This window comes from Trematomus bernacchii, unplaced genomic scaffold (assembly GCF_902827165.1).
Source record: "Trematomus bernacchii unplaced genomic scaffold, fTreBer1.1, whole genome shotgun sequence".
In the NCBI taxonomy this organism is placed as follows: domain Eukaryota; kingdom Metazoa; phylum Chordata; class Actinopteri; order Perciformes; family Nototheniidae; genus Trematomus; species Trematomus bernacchii.
The window spans coordinates 16,129,079-16,149,049 of record NW_022987593.1 but is presented as its reverse complement, the minus strand read 5'-3'; the positions used below and the strand labels follow the sequence as shown (position 1 = coordinate 16,149,049).

General features: G+C 38.6%; 2 protein-coding genes and 1 long non-coding RNA gene across 3 annotated transcripts in view; 1 reads left to right on the top strand and 2 right to left on the bottom strand.

The window, feature by feature from the left end:
* Positions 1 to 2,358: 2,358 nt before the first annotated feature.
* acta1a (actin alpha 1, skeletal muscle a) lies at positions 2,359 to 10,027 on the bottom strand. The gene is made up of 7 exons (XM_034129781.1): positions 9,924 to 10,027; positions 8,357 to 8,496; positions 7,236 to 7,560; positions 6,906 to 7,067; positions 6,073 to 6,264; positions 3,628 to 3,809; positions 2,359 to 2,704 (listed from the first exon to the last, which is right to left on the bottom strand). The coding sequence occupies exons 2-7, from the start codon at positions 8,483 to 8,485 to the stop codon at positions 2,561 to 2,563; spliced, it is 1,134 nt and encodes a 377-aa protein (XP_033985672.1). The 5' UTR covers positions 8,486 to 8,496; positions 9,924 to 10,027; the 3' UTR covers positions 2,359 to 2,560.
* A 134-nt stretch (positions 10,028 to 10,161) lies between these two features.
* LOC117481892 lies at positions 10,162 to 12,487 on the top strand. Its single transcript, XR_004555815.1, has 3 exons — positions 10,162 to 10,255; positions 10,923 to 11,139; positions 12,294 to 12,487. It is a non-coding gene; the product is annotated as an uncharacterized LOC117481892 (long non-coding RNA).
* A 2,233-nt stretch (positions 12,488 to 14,720) lies between these two features.
* Positions 14,721 to 19,971, bottom strand: part of nup133 (nucleoporin 133) — a 32,199-nt gene continuing 26,948 nt past the window's right edge. The window contains 5 exon segments of the mRNA XM_034129749.1: positions 14,721 to 14,958; positions 17,535 to 17,623; positions 18,139 to 18,203; positions 18,302 to 18,382; positions 19,061 to 19,179. Coding sequence (XP_033985640.1) covers positions 14,822 to 14,958; positions 17,535 to 17,623; positions 18,139 to 18,203; positions 18,302 to 18,382; positions 19,061 to 19,179 — 491 coding nt within the window. The 3' untranslated portion in view covers positions 14,721 to 14,821.

Here is a 19,971-nt window from a genome sequence, read left to right as displayed (position 1 = left end):
CGTGCTGAAACTGCATGAAATAAACCAAACTAACAAATGAAAGCTGTCAATTCTCCTTTTATCAACATCTAGTTAATAATGACACACTATATAGCACTATAAGTCATGAGTTTAACTTTCTGATATTTGTAGGTCTTTTGATGAATTATGTTTAGATATGGATATATTGTTTTACTCTCCACAGGCAAGTCATTTAATACTTCTATTTCATTCTTTCATTGTTGCAATGTTTCTTTGGGACGTTTTTCGTACTGTATACATGGACGATAACATTTATTGTGATTGAAAATGTCATTTTTTTTATCAACCTGAAAGGAATCACAGCTGTAGAATTCAGTTTAGTATTTGTAATGCTGCTTCAGATATCTTATGATTCAATAACCAGCAGTTTGATGCAGAAATGTGTCTATGAACTTGATAGCTCCGTTGTAATCCCGTTTTTAGAGATTTGGGTACGGAGGAAAAGAGAGAGGGTTTTATTTTCTGACGCTGCGTGAGTTCCTCGACACACCGGGGACACATATTTATGTATAGAAGACATCGAAAAGTGCATTTTGCATGATAGGTCCCCTTTAAAGCTGTAATAAACCAGCCTCCTTGAAGAGGACATCACTGAGGGTTTATACACACAGACACATGACTGTCTGAATGGTTTGCTCTGGAGGAGAGTTTTCACTAAAGATGTACTACTTTCACTATCACATGTATTAGTTGTCTAACCTACTGAGTGCAGTTTTCAGGGAGAACATATACAAATGTGCAAAATGTGATCCACATCATAATATGTGATTGCATGGTCACGTTTCACTTCCCGTAAACACCACAAGATGAAGACAAAGTCAAGATGTGTTTAACTGCTGGATCATTTTGAACATTGAACATGTCATTTATTTCACTTATTCACATGGATATTATTGTTTCATGCACAGGTTGATCGATAGCAATTTGTATTTCAATACATATCCTTTACCCCATCCTGTTTGACAGACATACTGTATGTCCAGGGAACCTAAGAAATGAATCTCTGCTGTGGCTCTCGTTGTGGCTTCATCAGGCACAAAGAGTTCAAATCATCTCAAACACATTCTTCAGATTACATTATATCTTAGACGTGAGTCTTTCAGCTCTTCACAGTCTAACTGTTGTTTTGAGCTGCTCTACTATCATGAAACTTGGTTGAACAATTATTAAAACAGAATTAAGAAAATATTTTTTCAGCCAATCTTTTCATTTTCTTTGATCTCATTCCTTCCTTTGTCAACTCGACTTAGAGAAAAACTCAGCTGCTCCAAACATACTTACAGGGCAACATAAGTATCTGTATGAGAGCAGTTTTTCTATCCTCAAAATAACCCTGATAATGTCAGAGTGGTTGATCAAGTTGCATTCTGGGAAATGTAGGCTCTAGTCCAACATCTTGATGGAGGAGCAATGTTACATTTACACTACTCCAGGACTCAAATCCAGAACTCAGGATAGAGGTTCCAGGACTCAGGACTCAGGATAGAGGATCCAGGACTCAGGATAGAGGGTCCAGGACTCAGGATAGAGGATCCAGGACTCAGGATAGAGGATCCAGGACTCAGGATAGAGGGTCCAGGACTCAGGATAGAGGATCCAGGACTCAGGATAGAGGATCCAGGACTCAGGATAGAGGATCCAGGACTCAGGATAGAGGGTCCAGGACTCAGGATAGAGGGTCCAGGACTCAGGATAGAGGATCCAGGACTCAGGATAGAGGATCCAGGACTCAGGATAGAGGATCCAGGACTCAGGATAGAGGATCCAGGACTCAGGATAGAGGGTCCAGGACTCAGGATAGAGGATCCAGGACTCAGGATAGAGGGTCCAGGACTCAGGATAGAGGATCCAGGACTCAGGACCACAGCAACAGGATCAGCCACGATTCAGGATCCCGGCGTAGATAGACACCAAAAAGACATTTGGGGAAGCTGGGTTATTCGGAACATGAGAGTACACAGGTACAGACAGACAGATGAAGAAGTAAGGTGTCCCCCGACAGTCTAAGCCTATAGCAGCTAAACTAACGTGTCTACGTACATGGACTCCCTTAGGATAGGTTGAGGGAAAGGGGTAGCAAGTAGGAAGTAAGGAACAGAGGTGGAGACATTAATGTATTTATATAGCACAGAATGCAGGACTTTTAATTGAGTATTTCTACACTGTGGGAGGCTAGTTTTACTCCAGTCAAATACCTTTCTTCCTTCACCCCTGGCTTTCAACATGAACTCAATATGATATCATTATATCTGGATGTCTTCATTCGGTCTAACCCACCTTTAAAGTGTACAATAACAGAGAGGAGACATACGTGAAAATAAATGGACTTTATTTGTTTTGTCTGGTTTCTTTTTTGGTCTTTTCTTTGTTTTGTTTTTGTGTCACTGGACATCATTTACATTTAAAAAAAAACTTCACATACAAAACAGAAGGAATAAATAACATATGTACAGGTCAGACGCCACGGATCTGGTTACAGAGAGGATGTTATTTTGGCGTCTCTTTGCTCTGGATCCTGAAGGGGTCGTGGAGGCGGGTTTTAGAAGCACTTCCTGTGGACGATGGAGGGACCGGCCTCATCGTACTCCTGCTTGCTGATCCACATCTGCTGGAAGGTGGAGAGGGAGGCGAGGATGGAGCCACCGATCCAGACGGAGTATTTACGCTCAGGAGGGGCGATGATCTGCGGAGGAGAAGGTTTAGTGTATTTGTTCATAGTGTCGTGGACAGTCCCCATCGATCAACTGTCACAACAAACAGTAAATGGAGCAGCTTTAGCTAACATGCTAATTTCAAGCTGTTGTCCCCGGTTAGATGATAATAGACACCTTTTAAAAATCACAATACAGCATTAGTTATAAAGAAAGGATGAAAGACAAGTAGATAGAGGCGAAAGGATAAAAGAGAACAATAAAACACACACGTTACTACATACATGTCACATATAGCACATCACAATCACACAACAGAAACGAGGGGCAACATCCATGATGGATTTTAATGCCCCATAGCATATTTTTAATATCCTTTTTATAACAGTCAGGACGATGATTGCACTGATTCAGAGATCACTCAATCAGCTGATGAGTTTCCAGGTTTTAAAATGACTTGTTTTGTGATTTTAAGACACTTTTTAGGACGTTTTAAAGGGAACAAGGCAAGATAATGGGCAGATTTATTATGATTTAATAGTTTCACTGCAAGGTCGATTTAGTACCAGCTCTTACATTGGATTTAAATAGATACATGAATTATCCTTAGGGAAATTGCTGTCGAGTTGCAAAGAAATATATATGATAAATAACAGTTTTTGTAAAAAGGCACAATATCTGAAATATACAAAAACCACCAACAAAGAAAATAGCAACATATTTTGCCTTTTTTCTGAGCACTTTCAGAAGCTTGAGTGCATGCTGGCTCAATTGAACTGATTGTGTTCAAACAGCTTAGGATAACATCTTATATGGATGACAAGCCCCTACATTTATTTGTAACGAAGGCTTATCGTGGCAGACTGTGTGACATCAGGAAGTATTGTATGGTTTTCCAAAGACTCAATATAATATGGTTTTGTGATGAACACCCATAAAGTGTAGAGTTGTTTACCTTGATCTTCATGGTGCTGGGAGCCAGAGCTGTGATCTCTTTCTGCATGCGGTCAGCGATACCCGGGTACATGGTGGTGCCGCCGGACAGCACGTTGTTGGCGTACAGGTCCTTACGGATGTCGATGTCACACTTCATGATGCTGTTGTAGGCGGTTTCATGGATACCTGCAGACTCCATACCTGTTCAGAAGAGACATTCAGGTCAGAGATGAGAGGACTACAGAGGGGAAAGCATCGGAGACAGGGGCGTCAAACAGGACTTTGCTAAGTGTAAACATGACAGAGAAGTCTTAACTGCATTTTTCACAACTTTTATGTATTTTGTATGCATACATTTATAACGTATCCTTCTTCCTTAATAGTTCCCACTTTAGTTTGTATGGTGGTGTGTCAGGATTACTACACAGATGTGGAAATGGATGTATAATAATCTCTAGATCTCTACAAGTTGTTTTGATCATAAAGTAAAATACGATACTGTTCAGTTCCAGATACCGGTGACTAAATGTTTTGTTCCTTTGTAGATAATGCCTAAATGTGTAAATGACAAAATTGCACCTATTTTTCTTTACAAATGTCATGTTCTTCATAATGTTTTGTTATCATTTCATGTACTTTCTTGCACTATAACAAAAGGAAACATTTGGAGTACCGTCATTATTTATAGGTTATTATGCTATGATTTGACTGGTCCGGCCCACTAACTAACATTTGGCTGTGTGTGGCCCCTGAACTCAAATGAGTTTGACAGCCCTGATCTAATCCCTCTTCCTTCATCCCTTCATTAGCAGTTCTCAGAGAGGGCAAAAGTAACACAGCCTTTACTCAAGTAGAAGTACAGATACTCGTGTTTAAAAATACTCTGGTGAAAGTAGAAGTACTGACTAAACTTCTTTACTCAAGTAAAAGTAAAGAGGCTTTGAAATGTACTTCAGTAAAAAGTACCCATAACTAGCAGCTGTTTTAAAGAGTACCTGACCTCCCTTTATATTAATAGAACAATAATGTCATTGTTAGCTAATGAATGTTTCCATGCTGAACAACGGCAACATGACAACGTTTTCATTGGTCCCTCTTCTTTAGAGAAGACCAGGAAATGATGGATACACGGATCGTGTTCAAATCAATAGGCACGCAATGACTCTAAATAATAATGATCACGCCACCAAACACACATTCAAACTAAAGGAACCAGCCTGTTTGGAAAATGTAAGAAGTAGAAAGTACAGGTATTAGTGTTCAACATGTAAGAAGTAGAAAGTACAGGTATTTGGGTTCAACATGTAAGAAGTAGAAAGTACAGGTATTAGTGTTCAACATGTAAGAAGTAGAAAGTACAGGTATTTGGGTTCAACATGTAAGAAGTAGAAAGTACAGGTATTAGTGTTCAACATGTAAGAAGTAGAAAGTACAGGTATTAGTGTTCAACATGTAAGAAGTAGAAAGTACAGGTATTTGGGTTCAACATGTAAGAAGTAGAAAGTACAGGTATTTGGGTTCAACATGTAAGAAGTAGAAAGTACAGGTATTTGTGTTCAACATGTAAGAAGTAAAAAGTACAGGTATTTGTGTTCAACATGTAAGAAGTAGAAAGTACAGGTATTTGGGTTCAACATGTAAGAAGTAGAAAGTACAGGTATTTGTGTTCAAAATGTAAGAAGTAGAAAGTACAGGTATTTGGGTTCAACATGTAAGAAGTAGAAAGTACAGGTATTTGTGTTCAAAATGTAAGAAGTAGAAAGTACAGGTATTTGTGTTCAACATGTAAGAAGTAAATAAAGTACAGGTATTTGTGTTCAACATGTAAGAAGTAGAAAGTACAGGTATTTGTGTTCAACATGTAAGAAGTAGAAAGTACAGGTATTTGTGTTCAACATGTAAGAAGTAGAAAGTACAGGTATTTGTGTTCAACATGTAAGAAGTAGAAAGTACAGGTATTTGTGTTCAACATGTAAGAAGTAGAAAGTACAGGTATTTGTGTTCAACATGTAAGAAGTAGAAAGTACAGGTATTTGGGTTCAACATGTAAGAAGTAGAAAGTACAGGTATTTGTGTTCAAAATGTAAGAAGTAGAAAGTACAGGTATTTGTGTTCAACATGTAAGAAGTAAAAAGTACAGGTATTTGTGTTCAACATGTAAGAAGTAGAAAGTACAGGTATTTGTGTTCAACATGTAAGAAGTAGAAAGTACAGGTATTTGTGTTCAAAATGTAAGAAGTAGAAAGTACAGGTATTTGTGTTCAAAATGTAAGAAGTAGAAAGTACAGGTATTTGGGTTCAACATGTAAGAAGTAGAAAGTACAGGTATTTGTGTTCAACATGTAAGAAGTCAAAGTCAAAAGTCGTCGTAGTAAAGTACTGATACCAGAAAAATGTACTTAAGTACAGTAACGAAGTATTTGTACTCCACTACTTCCCCCCTCTGGCAGTTCCTGATACTCACCGATGAAGGAGGGCTGGAAGAGCGTCTCTGGGCAGCGGAAACGCTCGTTGCCGATGGTGATGACCTGACCGTCGGGAAGCTCGTAGCTCTTCTCCAGAGAGGAGGAGGAGGCGGCGGTGGCCATCTCGTTCTCAAAGTCCAGAGCCACGTAGCAGAGCTTCTCCTTGATGTCACGCACGATCTCACGCTCAGCTGGAAACGGAGAGGAAAGCTCAGACTTTGTGCCCAAAACAATACAAAGAACGCTGTATACATGTTATTAAACTACTGTCAAAAGGTATCAGTGTTTAGATTCAGGCTGCACAATATAATGTTTCTTTTAATGGTCAAACTTTGTGATAGACTGCGATATTTCAGTGTTTTTGTTGTAAATTTATCAGTAGAAAATGCTCTTTAAAGTTAACTAGCATTCTTTTTTATTGCCCCATTTTGTATTTTGTAATTTCCTTTCTTGTCATTAATTCAAAAAGCAATGTGTTGTATTTTAGCAGTATACTCAAAGCGGCAGAAAATCATAATTGAGTATAGTTATTTATCAATATCTACGAATTAAAGGTTTTGACCACATTTAAGAAAGTTATTGAATATGTTCTCATATCAAGCAGCTTAGTTTAAATGTTTTAAGACAGACTATAGATAAGAAACCCTGCATTAACTTACTACATTTCTATTTTTCTAAGTCCTTTTTGGGGCAAATATGGTAAAATCTGCTTCACATTGTTGTGTAACTAACAGAATGAAAACGGTTCATGTCTACAGCTAACCAGCGTCTGGGTTTCAGGTGTTAAAATAGAATAGTCCCGCTGTGTTTCGTGCTGACGTGCTGTGTTTACCGGTTGTGACGAAGGAGTATCCGCGCTCTGTCAGGATCTTCATGAGGTAGTCGGTCAGATCGCGACCGGCCAGGTCCAGACGCATGATGGCGTGAGGCAGAGCGTAGCCTTCATAGATCGGGACGTTGTGGGTCACACCGTCTCCAGAGTCCAGCACGATACCTGAGAGAGAACACAAGAGGGTTAACAGGGAGGAAGAGGTTTCATATACAGTCTGTGGGAGTGTGGGAAACGGTATTTCATCGTCATTTTCTGCAATAATCGCGTGAAAATTACTTCAAATAGTTGGCGATCTTTTTTAATTGTGTCAGTTGGAGACAGCAGACTCACCGGTGGTACGTCCGGAGGCGTAGAGGGACAGCACGGCCTGGATGGCGACGTACATGGCGGGAACGTTGAAGGTCTCGAACATGATCTGGGTCATCTTCTCCCTGTTGGCTTTGGGGTTGAGGGGGGCTTCAGTGAGCAGCGTGGGGTGCTCCTCGGGGGCCACGCGCAGCTCGTTGTAGAAGGTGTGGTGCCAGATCTTCTCCATGTCGTCCCAGTTGGTGATGATGCCGTGCTCGATGGGGTACTTCAGGGTCAGGATACCTCTCTTGCTCTGGGCCTCGTCGCCCACGTAGGAGTCCTTCTGACCCATACCCACCATCACACCCTGAGGGGGGGGACACAGGTTATTTAAAGGTTCATAACTATGAGGATACACTCAGTATAAGGCCGTTAACATGTAATACGCTGCACAACTCTACTAGTGTAGTTTACAGTGATTTACTCCCATAATGTTTACTTATTGGTCCCAAATTGTCAGTTGCAATTACAGCGTGAAGATATGACGAGATGTTATATCTTCAAACATATACATTTTTTTTTATCATTTCTAACACAATGTAGACTACACCTATATTTATTTATTTTTTCTCTTCACAAACAGGTATGTTCATTTTCCACTAAAGCTCTTGAAATGAGAAATACTTTAAAAAATAAATGTACTTTTATTTCTTAGTTACATCCTGAGCCCATCTATTCTGCATGTGGACATTCTTTGTGCTAAAAAAATATACGCTGAGATTAAAATGTATTTATCAGTTAGATTAAATGTACTCATATCAAATCAAAAAAATACTCAATATGGTAAAATGTCTACTCATATAGGTCCTAATTTCAGTCAACTAGAAAAATAATACGTTGGCCCGAAGGTGGCAGCAGATAAAAGGTCATAAGGTCGTAGAAATCCTCGTTAGAATTTATACCAAGCACCGAAACAAAGGTGACTTTAACCTCTTGGTTCGCTGCTTAATTACTGGAGATGTTTTAATCAGTCACATAATGAAATAAGTATATTGATATATAAGATAAGGTAGCTAAAAACTTTGTTCAGACCTTGTTTTTGTAAGGGATTAAATGAACAAATCTTATGTATGATTTAGTTTTTGAGGGATGCTCTTGTGTACCTGGTGGCGGGGGCGGCCCACGATGGAGGGGAAGACGGCTCTGGGAGCATCGTCTCCGGCGAAGCCAGCCTTCACCAGGCCGGAGCCGTTGTCACAGACGAGGGCGGTGGTCTCTTCATCGTCACACATGTCTGCGGCTTCTGGAGGAGGAAATGAGGAGGTGGTGAGTTTGCAACAGATACAGTAGGGGGAGAGAAACATGTATACAAACTAGAATATTGATTTGTTTTTTCAAATAAAATACTGCAACTGTATTTAGTTTAGGATATGTGATGTTTGGGTACTCTATTGACATTCCTTGTAGTTCATTCATCATAATAATGAATGATTGTAATAATGACAATGATACACTTCTATATATAACACCTTTCAGAAGTCTCAATTGTATTTGTTGCAATTGTATTATTTCTGACCAAAAACCAGTTTGCAGCTGCTAAATACTATCATTAAAGTTTCAAAAAACAAGCTCTTTTTGATGTAAAGTAATTAACTTTCTGCCTATCGTTATATTTTCTTAAACCCCAGACAGACCTCTGTGGTGTTCTGTTTAAGGAAAACAACTACAAATAAAATGCATATGTTATTACTATTAATATTTGCCATTATATTATATTGTATTTACTTTTCTAACAATTGTGGAGTTTGATGATCAACACACCAACACATACTCCCTGTTCCATTTAAATTGTCACACACTTAAATAAACTGTTATTATTTCTTTAAATAATAAAAGGATAATGACTTTATCTCCCCCTGCAGTAATGATGCGTTTATGTGCTCCTCATAAACTCGTACATCTGAAATTTAAACTACAATCGTTCATCCAAGTGCTATTTTTTAAGGAATATTAAAACCAAAACAGGCTTAATGTACTTTTAAAACTCTGTCAAATGTTAACCATGTAACCAACTTTTATTTACAAATGTGATATGATTATTTTCCCTTGGCTATTTTTTAAAATTTGAATCTTGGCTTTTTGGAAAATGAAAAAGAGAATATATTTTAAATCACAAAATGTATATATAAATGTATATGCTAGCTAACATGGTACACACAACATTAGATTTGTACAATAGTTGTTGGTAACTATGTACATTTATTCAAGTACTGAACTAAGGTACTATTTAAAATAGTAGCTACTTTGCTTCTCTACATTTGTTAGATAACTTTAACAATAAATGATGATGTATAATTACAGATTAAGCTGCTCAGTGGTATATAAATGAATACAAATCTGATTTCTAAACTTATTTCACTACTGCATTTAGAAAATTCAGGATTGTCATGTGTTTGCCATTCCAACGTAACAATAAAAATAAATCCCACAGCGCCTGAATGCATCAGGTCCTGTCACAACAGAAGCAGTTTTATTTCTAACCGATGAAAGTTTAAGTGAACAGATTGCGGTTGACTGCCAACTGCCGTCAGTTAACCACTCAGTCTGGGGTTATTCTCCAGTTGTTACACCTGTTTACATTTACAAAAAGCCAGACTGCATTAATTAAACAGCTAATTCTGACGGTCTCCTTCTCCCCACCCCTCCATCCTGCTCCTCTGAGCCGCTTACCTTTGCTTTTCTCCGGTTGTCAATGAAGAAGTTTAACGGCTGCTGGTTCCAGATAAAGTGAAGAAGTTTAACGGCTGCTGGTTCCAGATAAAGACGGTGAATGACACCCACCACCGGGGTCCTTATATACTTCTTCTTCTCCATACCTCCTGGGGTGAGAGTTTTTTTTTCTCCCTCTCCAGACAGCCGTTAGGAATGCCAAAGTATTCGGCAGGAATTCAACCGGTCCGGCGGCCATATTTGGTCTCCTGTATGGAGAGTGAAGGCGCGCCGGGATGACCATATATGGAGAGGAAGCCCCCGCGAGCCCACCGCTGAGCGCTCGAGCCCGTGTATGGAGCTACTACTACTACCAGTACCACACACACACACACACACACACACACACACACACACACACACACACACACACACACACACACACACACACACACACACACACACACACACACACACACACACACACATACACACACAAAAGTTACTGTAACAAGTAGCTATTAAAATAAAAACGCTCAAGTTTATGGGACAATTTGGGTGTTTTGAGCCGAGTTAAATCTGTATTTTCAGTATTTTCAGCAATGAAAGAAATTCAATTGTAAGCATAAAAAAAAAGATTGTTAATTGTGAAGTTCACACTGCTTTATCAGTATTATTGGCACTGGAAGGAGTTGAAGTATGAGCAATTAAATAAATAGAAATGTAAGTTAAAGTTAAATTCTGAAACTGTAGAGCAAATGTTAGTTGAAAGGTTAGCAGTGAAAAATATTTAAAGTGGTCCGGAAGTATTTGAAATAATCTTATTTAGTGTAATTACTTTTAATTAAAGCAACAGACTAGTTCCTTTAAATATGCTATTGCCAGCCAATCAGATTCCTATCATCAAGTTGGCTCATTGAATACACTTTGATATAATACATGAACTAATATTATTTTTGTCATGACTTCAGGTGTATTTTTACATCTAACACCCTGAGATCTTATCATTGGTTGTTACAGAGGTCACGCTGCTCAGCTGGAAGCTCGAACATCAACAACACACAGCAGCTGATGACGTTGTGTTTCTAAAACGAAGGTCGGGACCCCCAACACACGGGACAGCTGCTCTGAGGAACCAGAGACAGAGACACTGAGCCCACAGTGTTTCTCCAGTGTTTATCCAGCTGATACTGAGAGGTGTCTGGATCTCAGAGGCTCGTCCGTCCAGGAGAGAACGGTGACGTAAACTCAACATTTCTGAACCTTCAGTCCCTTTAGAGACTGTACCGTGTGACATCATTATTTTAAAGAACTTACTATACTATCATATTTTGCATCACATACTATATACTACTACCATTATTATGAGATTTTTGTAAGGCATTTTGACATACCTTTTTTTTTCTTAATAGCATTCTATACTAGATTTTTATGGTAACACACTTTGACATTTTGACCTTTTTGGGGATTTTTGTATTCAATGCTACAGTATATCTTGACCTTTTAATGACGTACTAAAACCTTTTATATGAGATTTTTCCCATTACATATATACTATCAGTTATTTAAGACATACTTTACTCCTCACCACTTTCAAAAAACGTGCAAAAACTCACCTCTTCAATCTGGCTTTTAATGTGTGATTGTTGTTGTATTGCTTGATTTTAATTTGACTTTAACTATATTTATTTGTTGTTCTTTTCTTTTCACTATCTCTGTAAAGCGACGTCGAGCACCTGTAAAAGTGCTTACAAAATAAATCTATTATTATTATTATTACTTTACTTGATTTTTTGTGACTATTTTTCAGATTCTTTAGAATTTTATCCTAAATTCTGACATGTTTTCATTACTAATGAAGCCCAGTATGACTCCTTTATGACCTGCTATGCTATATATTATACTATGCCATTTATTATAAGCTTTTATGACTTCTACGTACTTAGTTTTTGAATGTCATACTTTGGTGTTTTTTATTTTGTATTCTTTCATAACAAAATAATATATAATGAGTGTAAAAGTGACTATGACTTAATTATGAGATTTATTTTAGGACGTACTGTACTAAGACATGAGATTTTTTATGACATGAAATCTTTATAAAGCCGACTATAAATACTATGTGTGGTAAACTACACAATAACCTTTTATGACATATTTAAACATGAGGTTTTGTTTGCCATTTCTTTATGACATACTACACCTGATTCTGTACGCTAAGATTTATTTGTTCATGACATTTTAATTACTTCCTTAGTGACCCATAGTGATACAAGGAATTTTTACGACATACTAAAACACGAGGTCTTTTCAAACCATTTATTTAGGACATACTATACTTGATATTACATTGAATGACTTTTTATGACATCCAGCCCCCCTCTCGTTCAGTTTGTGTTTGGGGTCTTCAGCCTGATGACCTCCACCTGTCGTTGGGATTCCTGCAGAATCTGCTTCCTCCTTCTTTTGTGACGCAGCTGCTGTTTCCTTTTGTTTCAGACACTTTACACCTGCTCACATCACTGATGCCTGATTATCAAAGTGTGTTCTGTTCTAATTGGTACTTCTGTAAATAAAAAAGCTTATTTATCCCTTCTTGTCTGGTCTTCATCGCAGCCTTTGAGCTCAGCTTCGACAAACTTCACTACACTTTTAGGATTTGTATTACAGAAATGTAGTATGCCGTTCTTTTGACATTATTATGGAAAACTATATAATTATTTTCTATAGTTTACTATTTATTCTATTACTTGTTTTTATGCCATTTTTGTCAATTTCACATGTAAACAGATCGGTTTGGTTTATAACGGTGCACACATAAAACAGTAAGATACATTTAAAAGAATAGTAAATATAGAATATAAAATAAAATGTTTACAATCAGAACAAGTGATAAATGATGAATACAAAAAAAAAGGAAATACAATTACTCAATCAAAAATAAGTTTATGTTAATGTTATATTAATTTATGAGCATTATATATGAAAAGGAAACTGATATTAAGTCAGTTTTTAAGTCATTACTCCCGTTTTGTCAGCTATCTGCGTGGATAAGACTGAGTTATGTTTTTCTCTTTAAGGATTACATTTTTTATAGTTTTTTTTAGTGGAGCTGATGTCCCTAATCTAACCTTTTTCACTATTTTTAGCCGAGCTGGACGCTGAGAGCCCTCTGCAGCCGCTTTATCCGAGAGTGGATAATCATCACGGAGGATCCCCTCCAATACATCTATTTATAACCAACATCTGCCGCTCGTCACCCGACAGGAAGAAGTCCTGACTCTCAACTCTGAGAGGACAGTCAGGTTTCTGTCACTCTGTAGCACAATGCTCTGATATCAGACGGTAAGAAGCCAAGGTAGTAAGCAGAAATGAAAGGTCACCTATTATGCAAAACCCACTTGTTCACGTCTTTTCTACATCAACATGTGTCCCCTCTTCTTCATGTCTCTTCTACATCAGCATGTGTCCCCTCTTCTTCATGTCTCTTCTACATCAACATGTGTCTCCTCTTCTTCATGTCTCTTCTACATCAACATGTGTCCCCTCTTCTTCATGTCTCTTCTACATCAACATGTGTCCCCTCTTCTTCATGTCTCTTCTACATCAACATGTGTCCCCTCTTCTTCATGTCTCTTCTACATCAACATGTGTCCCCTCTTCTCCATGTCTCTTCTACATCACCATGTGTCCCCTCTTCTTCATGTCTCTTCTACATCAACATGTGTCCCCTCTTCTTCATGTCTCTTCTACATCAACATGTGTCCCCTCTTCTTCATGTCTCTTCTACATCAACATGTGTCCCCTCTTCTTCATGTCTCTTCTACATCAACATGTGTCCCCTCTTCTCCATGTCTCTTCTACATCAACATGTGTCCCCTCTTCTTCATGTCTCTTCTACATCAACATGTGTCCCCTCTTCTCCATGTCTCTTCTACATCAACATGTGTCCCCTCTTCTTCATGTCTCTTCTACATCAACATGTGTCCCCTCTTCTTCATGTCTCTTCTACATCAACATGTGTCCCCTCTGTGGAAAGAGACTCTGAAAGTTTCAGGAACAAAGATTCTCTCTCTTTTTGTCCTGATCCATTTTTATAAAAACCTGTCTGAAAATGAGCTGATCAGATTTTGGCCACTTTATGATGTCATAACGGTGTTTTGGCTTGTGTAACCATTAGCCAATCACCAACCAAGGTAACCCCCCCCCCCCCCCCTTATCACCTGAATCTCCTCCTAGAGCACCATTGAGTTCTTTGTAACCAAATCTCTCTCAGAGGGGCGTGGGGAGGGGCTCCTTATTTTCATCTAAAGTAACAGACAGAGAATTAGCACTTTTGAAACAGGGCTGAAACAGAGGGGATTATGGGATGCTGCAATGATCTGTTTGGTGTTTCAGCCAATCAGAGACAGGTACTGTATATATCTGAGACCTATAATAAATTGATAAAAAACGGTATAATAGCCCTTTAAACTAAAATCTAAAAACAAAAGATATTCAACTTCTATTTTACAATTGTCCCTTTCAATAACCCTGAATAATGTGCACATGTGTTACTCTCACTATACCCAATTACATTTAAATTGTTATTTAAAAACACTTAATCTACTTTACACACTTGTATATAAATTAGTCTATTACAGTGAATTGTATTTATTGTTATTTTATTCTATCCTGCGTAGGTTTTAGGGATTCTTTTTAATCACGAAGTTCTCTTAAAAATAGGGCAGTAAATTCTTAACCAGTACCCATCAAACTGAAGCAGGTATTTTGTTCTGAGGGAATCTTTGTTGAATGAGAGAAATACATAGGTCTCAATACAGAAATAACAACACATTTATTTAGAAAAGAGCACAAACATATTCAAACATATCTTGAAAATGATCAGAAAGCTGAAGCAGGTGTTTCTGAAACATTCTTCACATCTGAGCCTCCAGGTAATGTTCATAATTTGCTCGAAGAACAAACTCAAAGTAGGGTTTAGACTTCAGAGAGCTCAGCTCGTCCAGCTCCAGCAGCTCTTTGACGTCGGGCAGGTACGTCTGCAGAGAAACGCCTGAAACATGGAGAGGGGTTTGTCATGAGGGGATATACACTTTAACACAATTCATCTGGTTGTAACTTATCAATGTTCCAATTTCTTGTATATAAACTATTCTGCACAATTTCTAATATATTCTATTTTATTTTCTTGCACTATTGTATCTGTGTTATTGTGTTGCACTGTAGGAGGAGCCTGTGACCTAAGATGTTCATTGTCATAAGTAACTACACTGTAGCTATGCACACATGACAATAAAAGACTTGAATCTTGAACATCGAGGGGAAATTAACAATTAACTTCACAAACAGCTTTTTGTATCTTATACTTGAGCTTGTGATTGTTTATGTTGTGCTAAATTGAGTGTTTTTTTCTGCATGTTTTCTCAAGAGCATATATTTATATATAAAATTGGATTTTCTTAGCGTTGAGACTAAGTACATTGATAGAAACTTCAGCAATGTTGATGTTGGAATAACGAGATTACCTTTTATTAATCCTGGTTTTGAATCGATTATAACACTGGTTCTTCTTGGTTGATGCATTCGTTTCATAATACATTTTTATATTTCTCCTTATGTTTATTAGAAAGTTATTATCTGAAAATTACAGCATGTTTTCCCTGAGATAAAATCAAATAATGTATTTTCTTGTAGTTACTTTATTTGTATATACTACTGCTTCTCCTCACTCTTTACACCTCTGTTAACATTTCTGTATTTCTCACTATGCTTTTAGATTCTCTACATTCCCATTTATGTTAGTTTATTCAATTTGCAATTATAGTGTACTAGAAATAGATATTATTTGATTTCATGCATTTGTATATTTTCATTGGAAATGACTGCTTCTCTGTAAGAGTTGTGCAATTGCCAATAGATAACTTTAAGCTATTGATCCCAAATAAAACATTTGACAAGCTGTCAAGAACACTGTTATTTATGCTTTGTGGATGAAATGAGGATGAAATGAGGATGAAATGTGGATGAAATGAGGATGGAATGAGGATGGAATGAGGATGGAATGTGGATGGAATGAGGATGGAATGTGGATGGAATGAGGATGGAATGAGGATGGAATGTGGATGAAATGAGGATGGAATGAGGATGGAATGAGGATGGAATGTGGATGGAATGAGGATGAAATGAGGATGGAATGAGGATGGAATGAGGATGGAATGAGGATGGAATGAGGATGGAATGTGGATGAAATGAGGATGGAATGAGGATGGAATGTGGATGGAATGAGGATGGAATGAGGATGGAATGTGGATGGAATGAGGATGGAATGTGGATGGAATGAGGATGGAATGTGGATGGAATGTGGATGGAATGTGGATGGAATGAGGATGGAATGAGGATGGAATGTGGATGGAATGTGGATGGAATGAGGATGGAATGAGGATGGAATGTGGATGGAATGAGGATGGAATGTGGATGGAATGTGGATGGAATGTGGATGGAATGAGGATGGAATGAGGATGGAATGTGGATGGAATGAGGATGGAATGAGGATGGAAGGTGGATGGAAGGTGGATGGAATGAGGATGGAATGTGGATGGAATGAGGATGGAATGAGGATGAAATGTGGATGGAATGAGGATGGAATGAGGATGGAATGAGGATGGAATGTGGATGGAATGAGGATGGAATGAGGATGGAATGAGGATGGAATGTGGATGGAATGAGGATGGAATGTGGATGGAATGAGGATGGAATGAGGATGGAATGTGGATGGAATGTGGATGGAATGTGGATGGAATGAGGATGGAATGAGGATGGAATGTGGATGGAATGAGGATGGAATGTGGATGAAATGTGGATGGAATGTGGATGAAATGAGGATGGAATGTGGATGGAATGAGGATGGAATGAGGATGGAATGAGGATGGAATGAGGATGGAATGTGGATGGAATGAGGATGGAATGAGGATGGAATGAGGATGGAATATGGATGAAATGAGGATGGAAGGTGGATGGAATGTGGATGAAATGAGGATGGAATGTGGATGGAATGAGGATGGAATGTGGATGGAATGAGGATGGAATGTGGATGGAATGAGGATGGAATGAGGATGGAATGAGGATGGAATGAGGATGGAATGTGGATGGAATGAGGATGGAATGTGGATGGAATGTGGATGGAATGTGGATGAAATGAGGATGGAATGTGGATGGAATGAGGATGGAATGAGGATGGAATGTGGATGGAATGAGGATGGAATGTGGATGGAATGAGGATGGAATGAGGATGGAATGAGGATGGAAGGTGGATGGAATGTGGATGGAATGAGGATGGAATGTGGATGGAATGTGGATGAAATGAGGATGGAATGTGGATGGAATGAGGATGGAATGTGGATGGAATGAGGATGGAAGGTGGATGGAATGAGGATGGAATGAGGATGGAATGAGGATGGAATGTGGATGGAATGAGGATGAAATGAGGATGGAATGTGGATGGAATGAGGATGGAATGAGGATGGAATGTGGATGGAATGAGGATGGAATGTGGATGGAATGAGGATGGAATGAGGATGAAATGTGGATGGAATGAGGGTGAAATGAGGCAGTTTCCTGAGCGTTCCTCACCTTCCTGGATGAGTTTGAGGAGGACTTTGATGAAGATGCTGTCTTTAGCCGCTTCCAGAGGATCGTCACTGCCGTCAGCAGAGGACCAGCTGAGGGGAACAGCATCACAATAAATACATAAATAAATAAAACTAGGGCTGTAAAACGATATAAAAAAAATCGTACATATTTATATTATGTTGTCTATATTTCTACCCGAAACTGTTAATGTTAATTTTTCACTAAAGGTCATAAAATGAGAAGATTTGTTTTCCCCACATAATTATTTAACAAAAGTAATATATTTATTTAATAACCAGAAGACATCATAGAGGGAATTATACTGTTCAAAATATTAATTGACCAATATGTGTATGGAAGATTTTAGACATATAGCCAAGCGTTATGCAAAACTAATCAATAACATCTACAATCAACATTTATAAATCAGTTTTTACAAAACGTATTGACTTATTTTCAACATTTTCTCTTCTTATATACGTTTTTACTTTCATCTGCAAAGCCCTCTGAACTGACTTTAATGATTTCACACAGATAGATTGTAAAAATCTTCTTTAAGCGTAATCAAAATTGAATTAAAAAACCTAAAACAACAAGATCTTACTCGTCTCTCCGCAGCGCTTTGCCGAAGATCTCACACTTCAACAAGTCGATGTCCTCAGCTTCCTCCTGCAACACAAACACAGATAATACACACAGATTAACTTTAAATTGAAGTCAAGCCGCGGCGAGTCAATTCTGAAACAGGAGAATCATTCGTAGTTCACCTCGTCGATGTACTCGAGCAGATCCAGAGCCTTTTTGAAGTCGTACTCGTTGGCGCGCCTGTTTTCATCACAGATGTACAGCTGAGGAGAAAAGAGAACACCGTCAGCGTGTGAAATATGACTGACGTGACTTTATACAGAAATACCTTTTTCTGTAGAGAACTAGTTTCTGACACATGTTCAAAAATAAACTTAAACTAGTTTTCACTAAACTGGACCAGTATGTTTTTTCATTTCTATGAATGTTATAAACTGCTAATCTGTGTTGCCCTCCACCCATCATGCTATCGCTACAGATATGCAGACGACATGTAGGCACATTCAGAGTTAGATGTCTTTTTTGATATTTTTATATATGAGAAAACACAATTTTACATCTGAAAAACTTTACAGCTAAGTGTCTTTCAAGTCTCCGTCAGCTCCTCTTGGTGATCCACTGACACCTATGGGAGCGGAAGATATATATATATGTGTGTGTGTGAATGTGTGTGTGTATAATAGTGTGTGAGTGTGTGTCTGTGTGTCTGTGTGAGTGAGTGTGTATGTGTGAGTGCACGTGTGTCTGTGTGAGTGCACGTGTCTGTGTGTGTGTGTGTGTGTGTGTGTGTGTGTGTGTGTGTGTGTGTGTGGTGTCTGTGTGAGTGCACGTGTCTGTGTGTGTGTGTGTGTGTGTGTGTGTGTGTGTGTGTGTGTGTGTGTGTGTGTGTGTGTGTGTGTGTGTCTGTGTGTCTGTGTGTCTGTGTGTCTGTGTGTCTGTACCTGGATGAGGTTGTGAGCGCTGAGCAGAGGCATGGTGTCAGGGTTCAGCTGCTTCTCCTCCAGCAGCTGTCGGGGCAGGGTCTCCTGATGCAGCAGGAAGCGCTCCTGCTCCACCATGTCTGAGCCCACAAATACAACACATGAGGTCAACTTTACTCTCAGGATTATCAACACTGAACTCCACTCTGCAGATTTACGCCTCATGCCTCTGAACCACGTGGATTACGATTTTCCAGCACTACAGAGCAGAATTGGGGGAGGTGGGAGATTACCTGTCCTTTACAATTCCTCTGGGAATGCCACATTGTTTTTGTCAAATAACCAATCACGGAATTTTCTCTTCTTCAACAGCGAAATATTCTGATGTGTGAGTGAGTGTGAGTGTGTGAGTGAGAGTGTGTGTGTATGTGTGCGCGTGTGTGAGTGTCTGTGTGAGTGAGTGAGAGTGTGTGTGGGTGTGTGAGAGAGTGTGTGTGTGTGAGTGAGTGAGTGAGTGAGTGAGTGAGTGAGTGAGTGTGTGTGTGTGTGTGATCTGGAGAGAGATCTAATGGCTGAATCATGTTAACAAAATCAATCCATTATGTCTTCAAAATAGAAATACTGTAGTGAGTTTTTTGTGCTTGCCAAGGCATCGGACAACATGCTATGGGTTCTTTTTTCAAGTGTGCTCATTAATGATGTTCAGATGGATTTTCATCAGAAAGAAATGCCGAAAAAGCAGCTAAAAGTCAAATCTCTTTGTTTCCATCTGGACCAAAAAGTCTGATTAAGTCGGACATTTTTCTTGCAGCACAGCAGCTCCATCTACAACATCAGCAAAGATACACATTTAAGGCAAGAAGTGAAGAAACAGATATTTATCCTAACATTAAAATCAATAGACACCTTATTATCAGGACACTCTAACTCAC

What these genes read in the sequence shown, in the direction of transcription:
- acta1a (XM_034129781.1), bottom strand. Translation starts at nt 8,485, where the DNA reads ATGTGTGACGATGAAGAGACCACCGCCCTCGTCTGTGACAACGGCTCC. An exon ending in ATACTCCTTCGTCACAACCG is followed by an intron (nt 6,265 to 6,905) that starts GTAAACACAGCA and finishes CTCCGTTTCCAG; the next exon opens with CTGAGCGTGAGATCGTGCGT. An exon ending in CTTCCAGCCCTCCTTCATCG is followed by an intron (nt 3,810 to 6,072) that starts GTGAGTATCAGG and finishes TCTTCTGAACAG; the next exon opens with GTATGGAGTCTGCAGGTATC.